We start from the raw sequence: 23,792 nt of genomic DNA, 5'->3' as shown, positions 1-23,792 counted from the left end.
ACACTGGCAGGCATATTGGGGACCAGGGGAAGGTACTAGCTTGGGTTAGGAGGCATTATTGTTGTTAACAGAGGAAGTAGAAAGTGAACATTGGCTACAGGGTCTAAGAGAATAAAGCTCAGACAGTGGCAACAGCAGGGAGACCAGATGGCTGGAAGCCATGACAGGGGGAGCAGGAGGGGAGGTGGGGGAAAGCAAGGAGGGAGCAGGAGGGCTGTGTTTCTACTGCACAGCCGGACACAGCTTCCCCTTATCAAGGTGGAGCCAAGGAGGTAAGAAGGGGGAGGAGGGGTTATAAGACACAAGGGTCTCAAAGCCCCACAGGACTGGCTGTAAGGAGATGCCAAAAATTTGTGAGCAAGACCTCATCTACCATATTTTATTCATTTTAAGATCCACACTTTTTTTTCTTCTTCACATTTTTACATCCCGAAACAGGACTGCAGGTTACCGTTGATGGTTTGTAATCACTGCCACTGTCTAGGTGTGAACATGGTTGTTATTCTTAGTGGCATTAACTGGACCATTGCAGGATATTAATGTTTCAATGAACAAAAAAGAACAATCTGAGAAAGAAAGAAATATGAGTCCCAGGCATTGTCTAAAGCCTTTCCATGGAATTGAATTTCAGTGGAAAACATTTTATAAATTGATCATTTCTGGTAATCATGAATCAAAACTTGCAGAATAGGTCTTGAGGACTTGGGAGAAGACCCTATAAAGAATCATGGGGCACTTTCTAAGATATGCTGCATCACAAGTTTGAGAAAAACAACAGTCAAAAATTGAGTTAAAATGACCCAGAAGAATCAGAGTCTGGCTGCAAAAAATTTCTAGGACCATTTTTAACTAGTTTATTTCGATCACATTTTCCTTTTTATGCTTGCACAAATGTGATATTTCAATATAGGTTTTTAAAGAATGTCTAAGCTCTTCCAAGAAGTGTAAATTAAAAATTCTGAGAGAAGAAAAGATTATGCTATAGTTTAATTGGAGACATTTCTTTTTATTTCTTAATGTTCATGAGATAATGATGCACCTTATGGTGTCTTGGATTTTATGAAATCTAACCATTCTCTCTTTAGTTGTGTCAATCTGCTGTTAAACCTACCAAAGGGATTTAAAATTTTGGACCTTGTTTTGTATTGCTAGAAGTTCTATTTGGTTCTTTTTCAGATATACTGAGTAATTTTTATAGATTCTTGATGCTTGCAGATATTTTCAAGCCTGTTTTATTTCTTTAAACACAGGAAATATAGTTGTTTGATAATTCCAATATCTAAATATTAAAGGCATATTTGCTCTCTTTATTGTTTTAGTTGTTTTTTGTTTATGATGTTTTGTTTCCTTGTGTGCTTGGCTATTTTTGACTGTGTACTGCTCATTGTCCCTATAAAAGTGTTTATGGACCTATGCTGAAGAAACATTTACCCATAAAAGAATTTGTGATTGATTCTCCCAGGCAGGCATCCCAGGCACTACCAGTTTGGGCCCATATTAAAATAAATTCATGGTATAAGGTTTTCTGTACCATGTAGGTAACATGAGGCCATGATGCACATCCTTATGAGAGTCAGCTTGCAATCACAAATTCTTAAAGCGCTTACTGTTTTTCTTCTCTTTTTTCTTTTGCTTTGCTTAGTACTGAGGCACTCTTACCTGTGGTTTCTGAGAGGCAGAAAGTAGAAGAGGTTTTATTTCTGTTTTTTTTTTTTTTAAAGATTTTATTTATTTATTCATGAGAGACACACCCAGAGAAAGAGGCAGAGACACAGTCAGAGGGAGAAGCAGACTCCATGCAGGGAGCCCGACGTGGGACTGGATCCTGGGTCTCCAGGATCCGGCTCTGGGCTGAAGGCGGAGCTAAACCGCTGAGCTACTGTCGCTGCCCTTATTTCTGTTTTATATTTACCCTGAGGCCATAGACATCTGAAGTCCCAACTTCTGTGGAGGAAGTATCCTTAGATTCTGGTAAGATTTGGGTAATTCTAATACCAGAAGGCATTAGACTTCCCACTTTGAGTCAGCCCTGGGCCTTGACTTCTGGGTCCTTTTCCTTCAAAGCTGCCAAAACTGAAGCCCAGGTGTGCCCAGCTTGGTAAAGGACCTAGGGCAGAAGCAGCTTCGGCTCTCTTTATTTTATTTTATTTTATTTTATTTTATTTTATTTTATTTTATTATTTTATTTTATTTTATTTTATTTATTTTATTTTATTTTATTTAGCTTCGGCTCTCTTGTTTGTTTCTGAGTTTCCCTTTTGTCATAGGCTTTGGCCTGGTAATTCCTTACTATTTTGTTAGTTATTTCATGTTGTTAAAGAGGTGCTTTTAGTATTTAATCTATAATGTTAGTTATTTTCACAAGGAGAGTTGATTCAGATAACTTGACTGAAATTTCCATAGAAGAAATCTCTGGTTTTTTGTTTTTGTTTTTTTTTTTTTTTTTTCAGTTTTCCTAGTCTATTGGTATTTTGGCCTTCTACATGTGGGGTGAGAATCAAAATCAGAAAAAGAGCAGAGTGAAAGAATAAATGCCTTTGGGGCTTACCAGTGTTAATATCAGAAAAGGGATTAACTCAATGAACCCATGCCTGTACTTTCCTGCAGAGACCATTTCCTCACTATTGTAAGGAGGAAAGAGACCTAAGTGTTCTCTCCTACCTATGATTTTGGTTCTATGATGTCAATTGGTAACAATAATGTCAATTTGATGCTCAGTCAAGTAAATTGTAGTATCTCCTTATTCTCTCAAAAGTGATCCTTGACAATATTGTTACTCTTCGAGGGTAGGGCCTCTTTCTTTTTATATTTCCTTCAAAGTCAAAAAGAGTGCTATGCTTTTGATACTGTTTCACAAAAACTCACTGAATAATGAGTTGGTTTGGTTGATTTTCAGTTTCAACTAAAGCTGAATTTAAAGATAATCTAGGGACTCCTGGGTGGCTCAGTGGTTGAGCATCTGTCTTCTGCTTGGGGCATGATCCCGGAGTCCCGGGTTCAAGTCCTGATGGGACTCCCTGCGAGGAGCCTGCTTCTCCCTCTTCCTCTCTCTCTCTGTCTCTCACGAATAAATGAATAAAATCTTAAAATAAAATAAAGATAATCTATGATCTGGTAATCTCATTTCTAGAAATATTCCTCCAAAATGCTTATTTATGTTCCCAAAGATGTGGCTAAGAATGCTTTGAAAGGACTTGAAATGATTCAGATTTCCATCAATGGTAGAACGAAAAGTAAATGGAATACTATATATTCACAAAAGTGAACAAACTACTGCTACGTGCAAATCATGCAAAAATCTCACAAATGCAATGTGAGCAAAATACATCAGAAATAAAAGAATTCACAATGTATGGCTCCACCTAGATAAAATTTAAAAAGAGGCAAATTTTATTAGGTGTTAGGATTAGGGTTAGCTTGGGTGGTAGGGAGGGAGGAAGTGAGTAGGAAAGGGACAGGGAAGGGCTCTGGGTTCTCTTTCTTGGTCACATTTCTGTATACTATTCTGGTTTCTTTAGTGTATTAATTTTGTAAATATCTATTAAACTGTATATTTTCAACTTGTGCATTCTATGTATCATATTTTAATTAAAATTTTCAAAGTTATAAAACAGTTGAATGTTGCTGCTTTTTTCCTAAGAAAAACCATATCTGTTCAATTATTTTTTGGCTGGGTACAGTGTACTTTATTAATGGCACATGACAAAGTAGGACTCTCTATGCTCCTCCCCTTGCTCAGAGAGTCTTCGATAGAAAGTGTATAGAGGTCAGGAGATTCTCATGTGTTAGGGATGAGTTGGGGCAAAGACTTCCCTGATGTGGGGGCCTCTCTCTTCCTCCTCACATCTGTTCAGTTTTTGGATATAGAAAAGTTTGGAGTCTCCAGGAGTTAACACTGGGGTAAGTAACACAACGCTAACTCTGAAAATCAACACCAGGGCCTCATTTCACTGGGGCAACTCAGAGCAATTTCAGAGAGCTGTACAAGAGAAGCACATCACTTTACAAACCCACTCATTATTTCACCTTCCCCAAGTGAATCTGGTCGTGTTTTATTTATTGAAAATATAGATTTTTATTGTTTGCCCTTCTTTCTTTCTGAAGGCAGTGATTATGGTGATCTGTTACCAAAATCCAGCCTTTGTCTCATGGGGTGGTGGGAAGGGGTATTTCTCTGCCTCCCCCGCCCACCCCAGCACTTGATCCCCCTGCCAGCTGCTCTCTCCACTGTCTCTTTTAGAGCCCAACTGCTGGGAGGCAGCTAACAGGGCCAAGGGGAAGGGGCCTTTGTTTCCCATTGTTCCAAGGATGGGAGGGTGTCTGGATAGAAGGATGATGTTAAAAGGGAGAAAAGGACATTAAAAATGCACATGGATTATCCATAGGCTTGCTGCTCAGGACCCAATTTCTCTCTGCATAGAGTGATTTGATTTATCCTTATGGATTGAGAGCAGCACACGTGTGGCTCTGTCAGGGTGATGCATGCATGTGTGCAAAGGACAAGGATGAGTGGGGTGCCAGGGCTGACTCCCTACCCAGTTTGCCAGGCCAACTTAAAAGGACAACTGGAATTGAGGTGATGTTAGGAAAAATTGAGCAAAACTTAACAATCCAACATCAGGTTCTCATCTCAACAGAAGCAATTGTCTCATTTTGTTGTTTCACTTTTGCTGAGGAAATCTGTTTCTGAAAATGCTCTATACACAGTAGAAAAGATTTAGAAAGGGAAATGGGGGTGTAGTGTGTGTGGGGGGGGAGTGGTAGGAGATGGAAGCATTGACTCCAAGGTAAAGGTTTCCCCCATTTGTCAGATGGGAAAAACCCTTAGAAATACTTGAGAAAGCTGTTTTAAGCACCTGGCTTTCCAGCTCAACTCTTACTCATAGACAGGACAGGTCCAGATTTTGAAGGGCTTAGAATTTATAAAACCTGCAGACTCTCATTAAAAAAATAATACAAAACTACAATTTCAAAACTGCTAGGGCTTCTTTCAGTGCTTTGGAAAGGTTCAAGTAAGTGAGGAAGCCTGAAGATTTAGCTTCATTAGCTTTGTAGTAAAGCCTCCATTCACAGAACACTTTCTTTATAAAGGCAGAAAATTGTATGCTATATATTGTGCTATGAATAATTGTGTATAAAATAAGTGGAGAATCTAGGACGAATTTGAAGACAGAAAACAACATGTAATATACAGAACAGAACAGAGAGTAAGTACCATAACCACCTGACTTTCAGTTATTTGGCAATTCTACCCATTTTGAGAACAGTAGCAATATCAAGTGGAAATATCAAGGAGAAAAAGAAGACTCTTAGCAGCCAAAATGAAAGCCACAAAATCCAGCTATTTGATTTTATCCAGAAAGCCCTAGGATCAATATGCTCTATGAAGCATATACTTAGTTTAGAGGCTTATTAGGACTCTGCTTAATCCTCTTTTATAAACTTCTAATCAACTAGAATGTCTGGTTCCTTGTGCCCACAGATGAGCTGTCTTGGATTCAGTCTTTTTCTCATTTCCACTGTCAGCTAACTCCCTAATCTTCAAACTCCTCTCACATCAGCCCCACCCCTCCTGTCTCCATCATATACATCCTTGGTCAGACTTTTCTCACATTTTATCTCAATTATTTAAAGAACTTCCCCAATGGGCCTGTAGATTTTAATCTTGACCCAGCTTCTACATAGCTGCTGGTGGTAGAAATAAGGAGAGGGTTTCATGGGTTGGTTAGATGAAAAATCCAAAGACTTTTGTAAGTCATTTTAAAGTATTAATCCAACTTACTAATGCAGTTTGAATTCAATCTTTTTTTTTTAATCAAAGTGAAGGAAAAACAAAACTGGAACAAAATTTTCATTTGAAAGGAAATAAGACTAATTGGGAAATATCTAATTTAAATTTGCAAGAGAGGGATCCCTGGGTGGCGCAGCGGTTTGGCGCCTGCCTTTGGCCCAGGGCGTGATCCTGGAGACCCGGGATCGAATCCCACATCAGGCTCCCAGTGCATGGAGCCTGCTTCTCCCTCTGCCCGTGTCTCTGCCTCTCTCTCTCTCTCTGTGACTATCATAAAAAATAAATAAATAAATATTTAAAAAAAAATAAATTTGCAAGAGAAAAAAAGAACCCTCATTTCTAAGGGTAATGGATACTTGCTAAAATGTAAATAAATAAATCTGCAAAAGAAGCAATGAAAATGTCCATTAATAGATAAGTAGATGAACAAATGTGGTCTATCCATACAATGGAATATTATTTGGATTAAAAGGAAAGAAATTCTGACATAGGATACAATATGGATGAACCTGAAGAGCATTATGTTAAGTGAAGTAAGTCAGTTGCAAAACAACAAATTCTGTATGATTCGACTCACATGGGGTACCTAGAGGAGTCCAGTTCATAGAGACAGAAAATACAATGGTGGTTGTTAGGGTCAGGGAGGAATGGCGAGTTGGGGCTTAATGGGGACCAAGTTTTAGTTTTGCAGGATGAAAGAGTTCTGGAGATAGATGGTGGTAACAGTTGCACAAGAATGTGAATGCCACTGAACATTTGAAATGGTTAAAATGGTAAATTTTATGTTAAATATATTTTACTGCAATTTTAAAAAATTGCGGTCAAGATTTGTAGCTACAATTCCTACAGCTTACTAGCTGGGAGAGACTTTCCCAAAAGAATTCCTTGCAGGCTCAGAACTTTCCAAATAAAACATCCTTAAACATGGTAAATTTCAGAGACATGCACTTCTGTCTCATCTGGGGACATCAAAATGTGGTTGACCTTGTTTAAATGCTAAAAAAATCAAAAGACTTTTTGTTTTAAATGATTAGGAAGTAATACAACACCAGAATCTGATTTAGCCTCAGAGGCACACACATGATCCTGAGTCAGGAGCTCCATTTCTGCATGAATAATCCAAGCAGGCAGGCAGCAGGGGAAGCCTGGTGGCTCCCAGGACGCAGCTGTGTGCTCTGAGATTTAAAAGGCCGACTAGATAGTCCTTTCTTTGCTGCTAATGGTGGCAGAGTGATGGTCACTTCCTTCTCCCCAACCCCAGCTATAAATCCAGGCCCAGGCTAATTGCACTGTGCCCCTCCAGCTACCTCAGGGGGATTGGAGAGGATTAATGAGAAATGAAGTGAGAAACCCAGGGAGCTCTTGGCAGCAGGCATAATACAATAAGAGGCACTTTGTAGGACCCACCAACCTGGTCTGTCATAGGCACATCCCCACATCTCTGAATCTGCCCAGTAAAAAAGAACCACAGAAAGACTGAGCAGCACTAGATCCAAAAGAGTGAGAATTCAAAACTTGAGTCATTAAGGAACTGACTGCCATTTGCTATTGCTTCTCCCAGGGCGAACCGTCCAGGGGAAGACTGTTCTCAGACCTCTGGCTCTTCTAAGTGGCTTACCTCCTGGAAAATGGGCCTGGGGTTTTTATAATGCTCAGAGTTAGGATTTCTATTTAAAATGAGGTACTGGTGAGAAGCCATTATGAAAACCATCATATATACATATTTATGATACATAGAACTTTAAATATAATATAAATATGATATGATAAAAATAGTATATGTATTTTTATTTTAAAAATAAGAACAGCTTTGTAAATAATGTGAAAATACTTCCTAGTTCTGGTGAAGGTTGATTTTGGTTTGTCTTTGGTGTTTTCTTCTTTCTTTAAAAATTTATTATTATTATTTTGCTTTTGTTTTCCTAGCTTGCTAACTTCCAAGACTACCAGTAAAAGAAATAAAACCTTAGTTATTTTTCCAGCATATAATGACCATATACAGACATTACATTTGGAATTAGAATGATAGGATTTCTTGTAGAATTAAAGATACCTTACAGGTTATTCTAGCTTCCTTATCCCCATTTCACATATGAGTTCACTGAGGTTAAAAAGAATAAAGAAACTTATGAAGACACACACACATATTGGGTTATGAGCTGGAATTAAAAGAGAACTCCAGCCTGAGTCTTGCTTATCCTATTCTCCACTCTGTTCTATACATTCTCTACAGCCCAGGGGCTGATCAAACCAGCTTTTCCATTATTTTGAATCCGTTTTTACTTTTACCCTCACTCCTAGTCCACCCTATTCCACTTTTGATCATTTGGCCATTGGAGAAAAGGGAAGTGGGAGGTGAGGGCACTCTAAAGTTTGAGAAAACAAATACTGAAATGATCAGTGAGTCTTAAATTTTTAGGATAACATATCGTACCCCTCCTTATTATGTTAAGGAGTCAAAGTTGGCTCATGTAAGTCTCATCTGTCCTTCTAAGGCAGTTAACATTCACTAAACATTTACTAGGTGTCAGTTCCAGGTATTGGTTTAAGTGCTTTATGCATACAGGCGTACCCTGGAGATCTGCAGATTCGGTTCCAGACCACTGCAATAAGGAGAACATTGCAGTAAAGTGAGTCCAATGAATTTTTTGGTTTCTCAGTGCATATATAAGTTATGTATAGACTGTACCGTGGTCTGTTAAGTGTGCAGTGGTATTATATCTAAAAAAATACTGTGTATACCTTGGGATGCCTGGCTGGCTCAGGCGGTGGGACATGTGACTCTTGATGTCGTGATTTTAAGTTCAAGCTCCACCTTTGGCATAGAGATTACTTAAAAATAAAATCTCTTAAAAGTAATGTATATACCTTAATTAAAAAATACTTCATTGCTAAAAAATGCTAAACCATCATCTGACACAGATCACCAAACCAAACATAATAATAATGAAAAAGTTTGAAATAATGTGAGAACTACCAATATATGACACAAAGACATGAAGTAAGCAAATGCTGTTAGAAAAATGGCACTGAGCCTTGCTCAATGCAGGGTTGCCACAAACCTTCAACTTGTAAAAAATGTAATATCTGCAAAGAGTAGGAAATTGAGTGAGATATGCTTGTATTAGCTCTTTTAATTCTAGTACCTCCTCTCTGACATAGACATAGATATTGTCATCCTAATACCTATTTTACAGATGAAGAAACTGAGGCACAGAGTTGTTAAGTTACCCTCTCTTTACTGCCCCACATCCCCTCACACACACATATAACACTGATAGTTACCACTTGTTCTGTCTCCACCCATGGGCCCAATACACAGCAACGGAGGAAAGGTATTCAGTGTACTGGGAAGGCTCTAGAGATTCAGGGCAGCTGAGACAGCACGGGCCTCAAAGCTCCCCCAGCCCAGCAGAAGAGGTGAGGCCACAGGTACAGCCATGAGAGGTGGATTGAAAAGGCCTAAGGGCCTGGACAAATTCTTATGGGGCCCCAGTGACTGGCTGGGAGCAGGTGGGGGGTGGCTTTCCATGCAGGGTATTAAAATGAAATAGGACTTATATAGTCAAGAGGGGCCAGGCCAGTGAAGACGGGGAATAGGGCAAGTCTGGCACAGAACACAGCGGAGGCAGAAGTTTGGAAGTCTGAGAAGACATACTTTTCACCCAGGTCCCCTGATACACTTATTCATATAATAGTGATTGTTGTGTCAACGGGGACACTGCAGAGAAGAAGGAGGAGGAAGTGAGTCCTTTTCTCTAAATGCAATGTCCCCCAGCCACCCTGGGCCTCCTTTGGATGAGGAAGCTACAGGGGGTGGGATGGGGATTACCGATCAAAGGACGACAAATGAATGATTTGATAGCCAAATGCCTCCGGAGAAAGCATACAATGGCAGAGAGTAGTTCCATGCTGGGCTGAGCAATCAAAACCGGGTTATGTTAATGCTCCTTCTAAGTAGGAGGAATGGGCCAAGTTAGAATTTAGGATTGGAAGGACCGGCTCTGTTGGGGAAGACACAGAAAATACGGAGGGTGCCCGGGGCCCAGGTCCTCATCTCCGGGTCCTGGGATGGAGCTCGGGGGGGTCTGCTTCTCCCTTTCCTCTGTCCGTCCCCCACCTTGTGCGCACACGCAGCTCGCTCGCTCTCGCTCCCTCTTAAATAAATAAAATCTTAAAAAAAAAAGATTTTAAAAATTTATTTATTCATGACAGACAGAGAGAGAGAGAGAGAAAGGCAGAGAGAAGCAGGCTCCGTTCAGGGAGCCCGACGTGGGACTCGATCCCGGGTCTCCAGGATCACGCCCTGGGCTGCAGGTGGCGCTAAACCGCCGAGCCACCCGGGCCGCCCTCGATAAGATCTTAAAAAAGAAAGAAAAAGAAAAGACGGAGAGCAATAGCAGAAAGGGCCTTCCAGTACAGCGGCAGTGGGAGAGAAGAAACGTGACTGTGTGACGGAGCATTGCGGCAGAATTCGGGTGATGTGGCAAAGGTGACTGACAGGAGGGGCCACTGGGCCTCTACACTGACAGGGCCACCAGCAAATGAGGGGCTGTTCTGACAGCGACTCCAGGCGACCCCCGTGCAGGCGACATGGGAGTGGGCCGGGGCGCCCGGAAGGCCGCGGGCGGACGCGGGTGTTGGCTGCCTGAGACAGCCCTGCTCCTGGCCGGGAAGGCCGGGCCTGGCCCCGTGGGACATCCTTCTCTTCATCTGCAGCTCCTCTGGGCTCCGCTTCCTCAGGATGGACCCCTGAGTCCATGTCCACCCAATGCCGTCACTGAAACCCCTACACTCTGGGAACGTGGTTAGGGGAGGCGGCTCCGGCATGATGCTCATTGAAACAGGCTTCCCCAAGACCAGAGTGGGTGGAGGTTTGCTCACAGCGGGAGTTGCTGACGGGATGGCATTGGTCAGGGCTCTTCTGGCAGCCCGTGGGGGGGAGGGGAGGTTACTGGTGCTGGGGAGGGTGTGGAAAGGTGACATGAAGGCTTGTTTTTTCTGGAGCAGACAAGGGCCTCTGTCTACTTCCAGCAACTGGGTGGGAAGGCCACACTTTCAGGAGCCACCACCCAGGCCTTCAGTGAGCCCCCCTGGGGCAGCACGCAGCTCTCCTCACAGTCCACCCAGTGCAGGTGGGAGGGTGCAGGGCAGCTGGCACACTCGGTCCCCACTGCAGGTCACCTCTGTCTGCAAAGCAAGGAACAGCTCTGCCATTCGATTCTAGTATTTACTTGGCAAATAAGCCAGGCTAAGGCATCCTGGGATTAGCTGAGCTCTTCGTGCGGGGAGAAAAGCACAGGATGGGGCTGTGGAGAAGTCACCAGGCAGCGATCTGGGGCTCTCCACATGGGGTTGTCACATTTAAGCGGCACTGCACAAGCCATCAGCGCCATTCCACCTCCAGCCGTGATGTCTGCTGGACTCTGCTGACTCGTTCTTTCAGAAAGGGGTGAAGTGGTGTAGCTGATGAAGGCTGTCACATTGACCTGATAAACCGGTCACTCCAGAATCCCAGCAAACCTTAGGAGAAGCCCAGATGGGGCCATACTTCTATGGAGAGTGGAGATATCTCCTGTCTGCAGGCCAATTTAGCACCAAGACGGATTTCAGTCTGGATGGATGCACTGGTACCCACACAGAGGTGATTTCTCTTTTCCACATTCTCCACGATGTCAACAAAAACAACTCGGTGGTTTTCCTAGACTTCCCACCACAGGATTTCTGCATGCTAAGGAGACATGAAAGGGAAGGACAAATAAGATAATGCAAATTTTTACATGAAAAAGCAGACTGATTTAGGATTTTCAGTAAAGTTTTGGTCAGTTCATATTTTATTATCTTGTAGGCTTCATCAGATACCTCCCTCTCTGTAGTAACCACATCTTCTATGTTCTATATTTTGATGCTTTGACTTCTAGGGGGACGTGGTGATCCTGGAGAGACTGCCCCTCCCAGGTTTAGCCCACACCTAGTGAGTAAACAACTCACCTGAGAGTCCATCTTTCACATGCAAATGAGCCAAGCCCAGGTCCCCTTACCACCTACCTTACAGGGCTTTCACACTCTGGGCCACTATCCTCTTGTCTTGATCACCAAAGGGCCAGGTACAGACAGCAAGGGACAGCCCCTATGGCTCCAAGCCCTGAAATTGTTCAGATTAGCCAATCCTAAACGTGCCTGCCCTGCTTCATTCTTTCCTTCCCACAGAAATGGCAACAAAGACTCTTGCCCAGTTTCTGCCTTACTCCTTCTGCCTCCCACCTGCCCCTAGTGCCTCTCCATGAGAGTCCCATGGGGAACTGTCACAAACTGTCTTTCAAAGGCAATCATCTCCTAATCTGTTGGCTTTGCCACACCTAAATAATAATAAAACCTACACTTAACACTCTCCCCCAGTATGTTGAGCCAGCCAGGGGGTGTGGCGATGAGACCTAGCGCCCCTTCCATGTGAGGTTTTCCCCCTTCCCTGCCCCCTGCTCCCTACACCTTGCCTAGTCCCTTCAGCCAAAAATCCTCCATCAGCCACTTGAAAATGATAACAAGCAGTTCTTTCCCCTCTGTTAAGAAACCCAGATGAAAAACTAAGAGAAACACTTCTTTTCTCTGCTTCCCTGCTATGAGAGGGATGGCTTTCATTGGGGTCACTTTGTACACCTGGAGGAGCCTGACCCGTCAGCCTAGCTTCAGAGAGCTTGGAACAGGGTGGGATGGAGAGGATGGGTGGAGATGAAACTGTGCTGCGCCGCCTGCGGAGCCTCTCTCTCCTGGTGACCCGGTTAATGTTTACATGGCTGACTGTGGCTATTCCTTCAGCAAATCATAAGTTAAAATGAAGGATGTGATTGCATTAAAAAATCTCCACTTTTTTTTTTTAACCTCTCTGTTAATTCCCTGTTTTCTCCCATTCATCTTGAAATACTCTCGTCAGATCAGAACCATCCCCTTTTGCAGGTGAGGTAGGCCTCCTCTCCAACCCGCCGAGGCAAGGGAGGCCGGAGGGCATGACTTAATGGGTTAAGAAATTAAAAAAAAGAACACCAAAGATGCTATGGGTGAGTTGGTCACATTCCTGTGAGGCCAGTGATGGGATGTGAACCATCTGACCTGCCACTCAAGGATGGCACCTCGCTAACTAGCCTCAGGTTCTCCCTTAGGAGGGAGGGAGTTGGAGGGACTACTGACGTCATGGGATTGTTTGGCCCTGGCAGGTGGATAGGGCCTTCCCTCAGGTGCTGAGTGGGGAGTGAAATTGAAACTTCTCAATGCTCATTTCTCAGGCAGAGTGAAGGGGGTTTTAGTAAGAAGCAGCACAGAAGCAGACGGCAATTGTCATTTACAGTGTCTCTTTCTACCCTCATTGTTCTATGTCTGTGGCGCTTCCCCTCCTCCCTACCATCCTCTTTGTGTCCCTTTACTGTCTTGATCTTTTTCATATTTTTCCTTTTAGGTAAGGATGCTGTTGAACTCTGGAAAGCCAGTTTGAAAAAGCCACAGCCCTTACCTCAGCTATAGAGACAGTCCAAATGACAGCCCCACTGCCACTCAGCCCCAACACAAATCAACAGCAAGCATTTCTGAGAGCCTGCCACATGTTGTACCTGTGCTCAATGCCAGAAATGTGGGGACAGTTGAGATGCTGCTGCCACTTGGCACCAAAGACAGGATAAGAAGGACTTGATTTGCCCTTTGTATTCCCAAGGTTGAAGACCAAGCAAGGAAGGCAATGTTGGGGCCGAAGTAGGCTTTCCTGGTTGGTGTAAGTTCCCTGGCCCTAGAGATGTCTGGAATAGAATTTGTTCCAACACTGACTATTCAGACTGATGGATTATGCTTTACTGATGAAAACTCAGAGGTAAAAATAATTCATCAGTGGACGATATGGCTTCTGGTTTGTGAATCCAATACTGAAAGGGAACTTCAAAATATATTTCCATATCTTAGAAAACTAGCTTGTGTGTGTGATTGTTCAACTTGTTAGATGAGTTCTGGGGTTAGCTTGAGATAGCTATAAACCCATATACTAATGGGCTGGGTTATAGTGATGGTCTGTGTGATTTTATCCCTTGACGTAATCATGGGAAGTGAATCAAGATAATCAAAATTCTAAGTCTTGGCATGTAGTAAATGCTTGAAGTGAAATGCATTGGCTTATCCCATCTTACAGGGCAAGACACAGAAAATGAGGCCCCTACAGTTGGAAGAGAATGGACTCTATCCTGGACCTGGCTCTCCTGGTTCGTGACCCTGGGCAAACTCACCATCCTGAGATTGAACTGGCTGAACAAGCTAGACGACCCATATACAGACATAGTTCTGATAAATGGTGGAGCAGGAGGAAAAGGGAAAAGGGAAGTAGAGCCGGGCAGCACCATAGAAACACTTTTGCCGTAGTCAGGCACGGGTTCAAATCCTAGCTTTTTGAAATCTGTGCCACCCTGGGTGAGGTACTGAAAATCTCTTATAGGCTGTGTGATTGCTGCACTTTTCTATAGCGTCATGCCTGGGGAAACGATATCCTCCTTGTCCGGTCAACATTAGGTTTGTTGGGTGACTGAGTGAGGCCAATAAGATATAAGTGGAAGTGACCTGAGCCCCTTCTGAGTAGAAGCTTGGTCCCCCTCATCCTTGTTTATCCTTTACCTTGGGAATGGTGACATCTCAGAGAAGGGTGGCTCCTTAAGCCTGGGTTTTGGATGGAATCCACCATAGCCATATGTAATGTGAGTAAGAAATAAACTTGTGTGGTTGTCAGCCACTTGAACTTGAGAGTTGTTTGTTACTGCAGCATAACAGAACCACAGTTGACTGGTGTGCTCCCAAACTCAGTTTCCTCATCTGCAAACATGGGTATAAATGAATCTATTTGGGGCAAGAAATAGTAATGATAACGATGATGACAATGCTGATAGTCCTCATAATAAAAACTAACATGGGGCACCTGGGTGGCTCAGTGGTTGAGCTCTGCCTTTGGCTTGGGTAGAGATCTTGGGGTCCTGGGATCGAGTCTCACATTGGGCTCCCCATGGGAAGCCTTCTTCTCCCTCTGCCTGTGTCTCTGCTTCTCTGTGTCTCTCATGAATAAATAAGTCAAAAAAAAAAAAAAGCTAACATGTAGTGAGCACTTCTGCTGTGCTTGGTTCTAAGTGTTCTATATGTAGTAGCTCATTTGTTCCACAAACAAACAAACCATCATTAGAGGAATACTATTGTCCACATTTTGCAGAGGAAGAAACAGGTACAGAGAGGCTTATGTATGTGAAGGAGGCTGGATTGTGGCAAGAAATTAATAAGTGTTACCTTTCCTCTCCTTGCATTGATGGTAATGGTAGTTTTGATGCCTTTTCCCACCACCTTCATCCCCTACTCCCTGACTTCCTGCTCAAGAGAAATTATCAGAGGCATTAGAGTGACCCATGAAATTGCTAAATGATATACTTCCTCTGAAGGTCCATCAGCGGTGGGACATGGACAGATGTCACATTCTGTGGGTCTTTCCATCCAGCCCCAGGCCTCATGGACCTTGCCTGGGGCTGTTTGGCTGTGGCCAAGTGTTGTGTCTCCTATCACAGGATCAAGTTGTGCAGAGTGAGGAGTTATAATACATGATCTCATGATTAGCTTCAATTACCACTGTTCCCACCACTTCCTATGTGGCCTGGTTGCTCCTCTAGTTTGTTTTAATTGAATGAAATTTACTTACGTTAATGGCAAATTCAGACCATTTGCAAAAGACATAGCTTGAGAATTTTGAATGAGATTTGGGTTAGGGATGGGATTGTCATGCCTTTTCCTTTGTGAAATCCTGGGGCAGGAGGTTAGCACAAGCATCTTTACACAGAACAGCTGCTTCATGTAACTATTGCCAAAGCCCAGGGAGTTTTGTCAGGGTAAATTAAAAGGCAATAATTTCAAACACAGTGGGCTCTGAAGTTGCTTTTCCTTTCTCTGAAAAAATAATAATGATAATTAACTGTCACTTCACAATGTTTTGAAGGCTAAAAATTCATATATCCCAATATTGTGCAGTCATTAGTTCCTAGGTCGCATAGTGATGTGCAGGGCTTAGCACAGCAGAGTGGGAACTCCTGTGGCCCGGGCAGTGTGAGCTGTTCAAAAGACCATATGATATATTCTCTGCTCCCTGATGCATTTTATCTTATTTGAAAGAAAGCACATATGCATTCTGGAAGGTGATTTCACTGCCATATGAGTTGTAGAAACTGTGAATCTGATTATAATAAATCACAAGAGGCAAGCGGGAAGGGGCCTTCAGGGTCCTGCTTGAAGCTGAGCTGGGCTCATCTTCCACAAATGTGCTTCTTGCGTCTCATCCATGTGCTAGAAAATGACACCTTTCACCAGTCTGAAACCTGGGAGCCATCATTTTTCTTGCCAACATTTTCTGCTCCCTCTACACGCAATCCAGTACCACATCCTTTTTGTCCTATTCATTCTACCTCAGGGGCATTTTGTTCTTCTGTCTCACTGTCACACTTTCCTCTGTTTCTCTGCTCTTGCCACACTTTCTACAATCCTTCTAAGTTCTCCTGGCTTTCAGGTATCCTCTTGCCAGCTGCAAGAATGATTCATAAGCTTTATCACAGTCTAGAAGGCTCAGTGTGACCTAACCCCTGCTTCTCACAACAGTCTACCTTGTGTCTTTGTCCCCTGAGTGACAACACTCCAACCACCCAGATTTCCATAATTCCCCCCCAAAGCCAAGGTGTCCTCACCTTGGGGATTTGCACATCTCTTCCTTTAGTCCTTCCTTAATCATCCTCCAAGTGTCATCTCAAATGTCCCTTCCTCAAAAACATCTTCTCTAACCCCACCCCCATCAAAACCAGTTTCTCCTGTCCACTGTTTCACTGCACCCTTTGTTAGCTTCCATGAAGACACAACGTGTATGTCTTTCTTTATTTGATGACCCTTTGTTTATTAGAGTCCTGTCGCTGAAGCCGTGGCTTGTTGTGCATGACTTTTCATAGTGAAAGGATGTTTGTGAAGAGCAGTGCCTATGAGAGGAGACTGAGGTGGGATAGTAATCAGGATGCTTCATCCTTTAGGTAATGGCTATGAGTGGGGAGCTGGCAAAAGGGCAGCATACAGTGATAATGTAGGTGAGCTCTGAGGATGTAATTGGAGGGAGATGTAGGCCAGTTAGGAACCTGTTATGGTTTGGACAGGTGGTGAAGAAGACCTGGGTGGAGGACCAAGAAAGGACATATTTCCTGTGTGTTGAGTGAAACAATAGTGAGAGATTTAAGGCAGAATGGCCCAGGATACAAGAGAAATGAGAAGTTAGGCATGGAAAAGAGGACAGAATGAAACCATAGGATTTAAAGGATTTTTAAAAATCATGCTAAGGGGGTGCCTGGGTGGTTCAGTTGGTTCAGCATCTGACTTTTGCTTTTGGCTCAGGTTATGGTCTCACAGTTGGGGGATGGATCCCTGCATCAGGCTCTGTGCTCAGCACAGAGTCTGCTTCAGATACTTTCTTCCTTTCCCTCCTGCTGCCATGTTCTCTCTCTCTGAAATAAATAAATATATAAATAAATAAAATATTTTAAAAAAATCACTCTAAGGTTAAATTTGTTCATGAGTTTAGAGACTTTCTCAACATCATTTGTAATTTTTTCATTACTTTGGGCTTTAAAAAAAAGTTCACTTTGTAACTCATCAAATGGTGGTACACCGGTAAAAAATGTGTGGCTAGGAGAAAGAACATGGTGGACTCAACAGGCACACACTGCAATTTCCCAGGATCTTAGACAGATTGGGCCCTTGGCAGCAACTCAGAGACTCTTCTTCTATCTAGTTTGTGTATCTCACAAATTCCTCCTTCTCAGAGTCTCCCCTTCTCTCAGAAGTCTCTCCACCCTCATTGGGCACACAGATAATCCCCTCCTCTGTGTGAGGGCCCAGCAGAACTGTCTCCAGGGAAGCAGTGACCTTATTCCATTATAACGTCCCCTTGTTCACAGGGATACCTGGGGCCTACATGTATTGTCTATATTTATTAGCGAGGTGGTCTTAGTGGGAATTCTTCTGGGTCCCAGCCCTGCATCCACCTGCTCAGGCTGGTCACTGTGCTATATGCATTTATTCATTCATTCAACAAATATATAGTGAGCTCCTACTATGTGCAGGTCCTGTTCTAAGGGCTGAGAACATAACTATAAAGAAAATAAGCAGAAGGCCTGCCTTCATGGGGTTTTACTAGGGAGAGACAGACACTGAACATGTTTTTGACATATAGTCTATCAGGCTCCAAGGGGAGGAGGAAAGAAGGGGCTGATGTTGCCCCCCTCAGAAGTGAGGGTTAAGCAGAAACCTCCTTGCTGGTACCTCCATGAAGGGGTATTTGATAGCAAACGGAGGGTTATTTTTTAATCAAGGGGAAAACTCTCTACAGCAACGCAAAACCAAGACATCGGTCTTTTCCTGCAAAAAGCTACAAGAACCCTCTAGTAGTGGGTAGAGAACAAGCATCACAAAGCATCTGCCCCTCCTTGACATTAGTTGAAAGGAAGAACCAAGGTAGCCGGAGCAACTAATGAAGACTTTGCCTTTAAGACTGATAATTATGGTGTCCTTTCTGATCCTGCACAAGATTTGCCTGATGTGTTGGAGTGGGTCAGAGAGGAGTGGAAACAGAAAAGTAGCCAACGACAAGAAGCAAGAAATAAAGAAGACCTGGACATGCATGGAAGGTGAGATTTCCTTCAGCCCACGTGGCTGAAGAGTCCCATCAATGCCATTAGGGAGAGATTAAAAGTAATATGTGCACATGCAGCTTTTGCTTGTATGATTTATAATTATGATAATATTTGAATAAATGGTGTATATTTCATTTTCTAGTGTGGTTTCGCTATTCCTAATGAGCTTTTCTTGTTTATATATTATACTGAATTAAATGCAAAACAGATGTAACAAAGGACGTGGATCTGGGATGTATTGAGAACATTTAAAACTCAATTACAAGAAAGCAAATGATCCAATTTTTTTTAAATGGGCAGAGATTTGAGCACACTTTACCAAAGAGGATACACAGTTGGCAAAAGAAGGACATGAAAAGATGCTCAACATAACTAGTCATTTAGAAAATGCAAACTAAAATCACAAGGAGAAATTACTACACACATATGAGAGGAGCTAGCATTTCAAAAATGAACCATACCAAGTGCTGGCAAGGATGTGGGGAAACTAAAACTCTCCCACACTGCTGGTGGGAATGTAAAAAGGTACAGTAACTTTGGAAAATAGTCTGACAGTTTCTTAAAAGTTAACAATACACCCACTATATGATCTAGCCATTTCACTTCTAGGTATTTACATATTCAAGAGAAGTAAAAGCATAGTCCACTCTAAGACTTGAACATGAATATTCACAGCAGCTTTATTGTATTAGTCCCAAACTGGAAATAACCCAAATGTCCTGTAGCAGATGAACGATTAAATAAATTATGGCATATCCACACAATGAAATACTGCTCACAAATCAAAGGAATGATCTGTTGGTATATGCAACACTATGGATGGATTTCAAAGTAATTATGCTGAATGAAAGCAGCCAGACAAAAGGAGTACTCACTATGTTTCCACTACTGTAAAATGCAAACTAATGTATAGTGACAAAAACAGATCAGTGATTACCTAGGAAGGGGTGGGAGGAGGGCAGGAAGGAAGGATTACTAAGGAGACTAGGATGCTTGGAAGTGATGATCATGTTTATTACCTTGATCATAGTGAGAGTTTCAGAAATGTTCACAAAGATCAAAGTTCATCAAGTCATACACTTCAAATATGTGCAGGTTATTTTATACTATCAATAAAACTGTTTTTTTAAAAAGATTTTTGTTTATTTATTCATGAGATACACACCGAGAGAGAGAGAGAGGCAGAGACACAGGCAGAGGGAGAAACAGGCTCCATGCAAGGAGCCCGATGTGGGACTCGATTCCAGGACTCCAGGATCATACTCTGGGCCGAAGGCAGCACTAAACCGCTGAGCCACCCAGGCTGCCCTGTTTTGTTTTCTTTTTTTTTTTTAATCATGTATAAAACATGGGGGTTGGGGCGCCTGGGTGGCTCAGTGGGTAAAATGTCTGCCTTTGGTTGAGGTCATGATCCCAGGGTCTTGGGATGGAGCCCAGCATCATCACATCATCGGGCTCCCTGCTCAGCAGAGAGTCTGCTTCTCCCTCTCCCTCTGCCTCTCCCCCTGGCTTGTGCTTTTTCTCTCTTTTTCTCACTCCCAAACAAATAAATAAAATCTAAAAAAAACCTAACCAAACAAAAAACACACACAAAATCATAGGAGTGAAGTAGGGAAAAATAGTATTTGAATGGAGGGAAGCAGGCAGTATTTGTCTTTAAGGTTCTGACATTCTAGAATGAGTGGGCAGCCCTTTTAAGTGGTCCCCTGCAGGGTGCGTCTGGGCAGCCCTGTTTCTTCTGGGGGTGCGTATAGCACACTCCTCTGGTAACCTGGAATGCTCAGGCACATGAACACTCCCATTAATCATCCCACACTTGGATTTCCACATACAGTCCAGCTTTAATTTTCCCTTCAGTCCGCTGAGTGAGCATGGCTGGAGACTTTGACATCTTGTCTTTATGAATGTGTGTTCTGCATGTTCAGGTCTGTCACTGAGGAGATTTATAGCTGAGATTCAGGTTTATAAGCAGTGAGAAGTATGAATTCAGGCAACAGTGTATAGAATAAGAAGCAGTAGGAATCCAACTCTTGCAGGTTATTTCTATAAATGTTCCATGTACAATAGTGACATGTGGAGGGAAGAGATGCCCAGGATTTTTACATTGAAGTAGGTGTTTTTCATAAAAGGGAATTGCTAGGCTAGTCCTAGCTGGAGGAGCAACAGCCAGCTCGGTTCCCTGGGTCAGCTGGGCTGTTTTTTGTTTGTTTGTTTTTGTGCTGCACAAGATGAAGGAAATTCTCTCTTAAACCTCAGTTCTCCTATCTATAAAATCCTTACAGAGTTATTGTAGGGAATCCAAAAGAAAATAGCTACAAACATGCTTCTTTTTAAATATTTTAACTGTTGTTCACAAATGTTAGGTATTTCCAAGTACTTACAGGGAGTGTATTAGTCTTCTAGGGCTGCCACAGCGAAGTGCCATCAACTGGAGGCTAAAACAACAGAAATTTACCGTCTCAGTTCTGGAGGCTGGAAGTCCAATGTTAAGGTGTCATCAGGATTGGTTTCCTTCTAGGGCCTTTCTCACTGGCTTGCAGATGGCCATCTTCTCCTTGTATCCTCACATGGTCTTCCCTCTGTGAGCATCTATGTCTTAATCTCCTCTTCTTATAAGGACAGCAGTCATTTTGGATTAGGGCCCACCCCAATGACCTCATGTTAATTGTTTCTTTAAACGTCCTGTCTCCAAATATAGTCACATTTGGAGGTAATGGGAGTCAGAGCTTCACCATACGAATTTGGGAGGACATAACTGAGCCTATAACAGACAGACAGGCAGAAGTGATGAGAATCTGATGACAGTATTTTTTCAACTCACCTACTATATTGGGAAGTGGACAATATCAAGGACAGCAGAGCGAGTACAATGGGCCAAAGGTCATTAGTGTCCATGGATGAGGCCAGCCGTCACCGTGTACATCTCACTGATTTCAATTTCTCTTTTGCTCCTTTTTCTCTTTTTATTGGAGAACCACCAAATCAATGGCAGAGGGCAGAAGTAAGTCTGGGACACCATCTATAAAGACACTTATTAACCAACGGGCACCTTGTCCGTGGAGGCTTTTCTCTTCCTGGCACTCTCCCCTTCCCTGAGGTGGCCAGAGCAGGTTGCAGGCCAGGGGACATTGAGACAGGTGGGCAGAGTGGAAACCCAGGAGCAGGTTGTGAACACTGTCTTGTGGAAATCTGTGCCATGCAAGCCAGGGAGTGACTTCATTCTTTGGTTTTATTTTATTTTATTTTTTTTTAAGATTTTATTTTATTTATTCATGAGAGGCACAGAGAGAGAGAGACAAGCAGAGGGCAAAGCAGGCTCCATGCAGGGAGCCCGATGCGGGACTTGATCCTGGGTCTCCAGGATCAGGCTCGGGCGGAAGGCAGCACTAAACCACCGGGCCACCGGGGCTGCCCCTCATTCTTTGGTTTTAGTTAGGAGGGGCAATGAGTGATTTAGGATGGGCTTGTTCCAGTGAGGTCTTTATTTCAATAAAAAGAATGCTGTTAAAAAATAAAAATAAATAAAATAAAATAAAATAAAATAAAATAAAATAAAATAAAAAGAATGCTGTTGAATATTGTTGCCTGTGCTGCAACCTGGCATAGCATCTCCGAATGAGATGGGGATGGGAGCAAGCTGGACCAGGGCCAGGGAAGTGACCCCTCCTGATCTGATCTCAAGTGTAAAATGACTGTTTGAGACTGACCAGGAAGTTGGGTCTCAGCCTTTCCTGGGACCTGCTTTTTATTTGCTCTTGGAGCCAATGAAATCAAGGCCCCTGAAGGAAGAAGTGGCAGTGCTGTGAGCTGTAGGAGCACACAAGGCAGCTTCACCTCGGTGAGAGCTCAGGCCACTGGGGAAGGAGACAAAGGTGGGGGTGGGGCTGGGGGGTGAGGTCAGCTCAGACACCGGCCTCCTGCTCACCTGGCAGGGACACAGGCTTTGTACGGCAGCAAAGGCAAGGCTAGGGGCACAGGATACATAGGTTTGCAGGCACATGCAGGAGTAACCTGAGTCAAAATGAGCACCAATTTCCTCTGGGCACATCCTTAAATGCCAGCGATAACTTCCTGCATCGCTCATCACAAAGGCCTGTTGTCAGAGTGCCCACCACTGGTCTGAGGTCTTCCAGATTACAGTGGACCCCTCCTGGCTTTCACTTTCAAGTTTTTGCTAAAAAACACACATATGAGCTGTTGCTCTGTTTTCCCTAAATCTTAACATTATTAGGGTCCAAGTACACGAGTCCGTGAAATTCATGCAGAGGTCTGTGCCTGTTTTGGGGGGCATTTTCTCTGGAGAGGGGATTCATCAGGTTCTGCTCAACCAGGAGAGCCAGCACATGCCAAGGCACCAATGACTCACTACCGTGTCCTACGCAGACCCGAATCAACATAAATTGATGGGGGGAAAGAAAGTCTGGTAGTCCTCTCAAGAATCAACAATAGCGGGATCCCTGGGTGGCGCAGCGGTTTGGCTCCTGCCTTTGACCTAGGACGCGATCCTGGAGACCTGGGATCAAATCCCGCGTCGGGCTCCTGGTGCATGGAGCCTGCTTCTGTCTTTGCCTCTCTCTCTCTCTCTGTGTGACTATCATAAATAAATAAAAATTAAAAAAAAAAAAAAAGAGAGAATGAATCTTAAAAAAAAAAAAAAAAAGAATCAACAATAGCATCTGTTTCCAAACCTTCATAATTTATATTTCTCACTAGCCTAGAGACCTTTTCAAATAATAAGTCAACCCCGCAAGTTTAGTTTCCTGGGGCTGCTATAGCAGAGTACCACAAACAGAGTGGTTGAAACAACAGAAATGTATTGTCTCTTACCTCATTCTAGAGCCTGGAAGGCTGGGACCAAGCTGTCAGTAGGGTTGGTTTCTTCTGTAGGCTGAGAAGGAGGATTTGTTCCAAGCCCCTCTCTTAGCTTCTCTTAGTCTCAGGCATTCCTTGGCTTCTAGATGGCCTTCTTCCTGTTTCTTCATAGTGCTTTCTTGTGTGTGTCTGTCTGCGTCTGACTTTCCCTTTCTTATAAGGAAACCAGTCATGCTAGAGTAGGACCCTCATGACTGATCTCATCTTGAACTGATCATCAGTAAAGACCCTACCTCCAAATAAGGTCATATTGACAGGCACTGAGCATTAGAGTTCAACATCTTTTGGGGGGATGTGATTCAACCCATGACAACCCCTCTGTGTATCACTACCATCATCACAGTGCTTGTTTATTCATGAACCAGGATATTTTTTTTTAATTTTTATTTATTTATGATAGTCACACA

The 23,792-nt window shown here is 43.1% G+C and overlaps 1 protein-coding gene and 1 long non-coding RNA gene across 3 annotated transcripts; one reads left to right on the top strand and one right to left on the bottom strand.

Annotated features, from left to right (window-relative positions):
- Positions 1-1,821: 1,821 nt before the first annotated feature.
- LOC119871451 lies at positions 1,822-14,541 on the top strand. Its single transcript, XR_005357833.1, has 3 exons — positions 1,822-1,971; positions 13,242-13,550; positions 13,959-14,541. It is a non-coding gene; the product is annotated as an uncharacterized LOC119871451 (long non-coding RNA).
- LOC106558669 lies at positions 10,054-21,136 on the bottom strand. Of its 2 annotated transcripts, none has more exons than XM_038533960.1 (2): positions 20,969-21,136; positions 10,054-11,522 (listed from the first exon to the last, which is right to left on the bottom strand). In XM_038533960.1, the coding sequence occupies exon 2, from the start codon at positions 10,775-10,777 to the stop codon at positions 10,154-10,156; it is 624 nt and encodes a 207-aa protein (XP_038389888.1). In that variant the 5' UTR covers positions 10,778-11,522; positions 20,969-21,136; the 3' UTR covers positions 10,054-10,153. The 2 variants fall into 2 exon arrangements, with proteins under 2 accessions (XP_038389888.1, XP_038389887.1); XM_038533959.1 differs by having other exon boundaries at positions 20,895-21,128.
- Between the last annotated feature and the right edge of the window lie 2,656 nt (positions 21,137-23,792).

The sequence above is a fragment of the Canis lupus genome, chromosome 4 (genome assembly GCF_011100685.1).
Source record: "Canis lupus familiaris isolate Mischka breed German Shepherd chromosome 4, alternate assembly UU_Cfam_GSD_1.0, whole genome shotgun sequence".
NCBI classification, from domain to species: Eukaryota; Metazoa; Chordata; class Mammalia; order Carnivora; family Canidae; genus Canis; species Canis lupus.
Note: the sequence above shows the minus strand (reverse complement) of the source record. Positions and strands in the feature narration are given on the sequence as shown.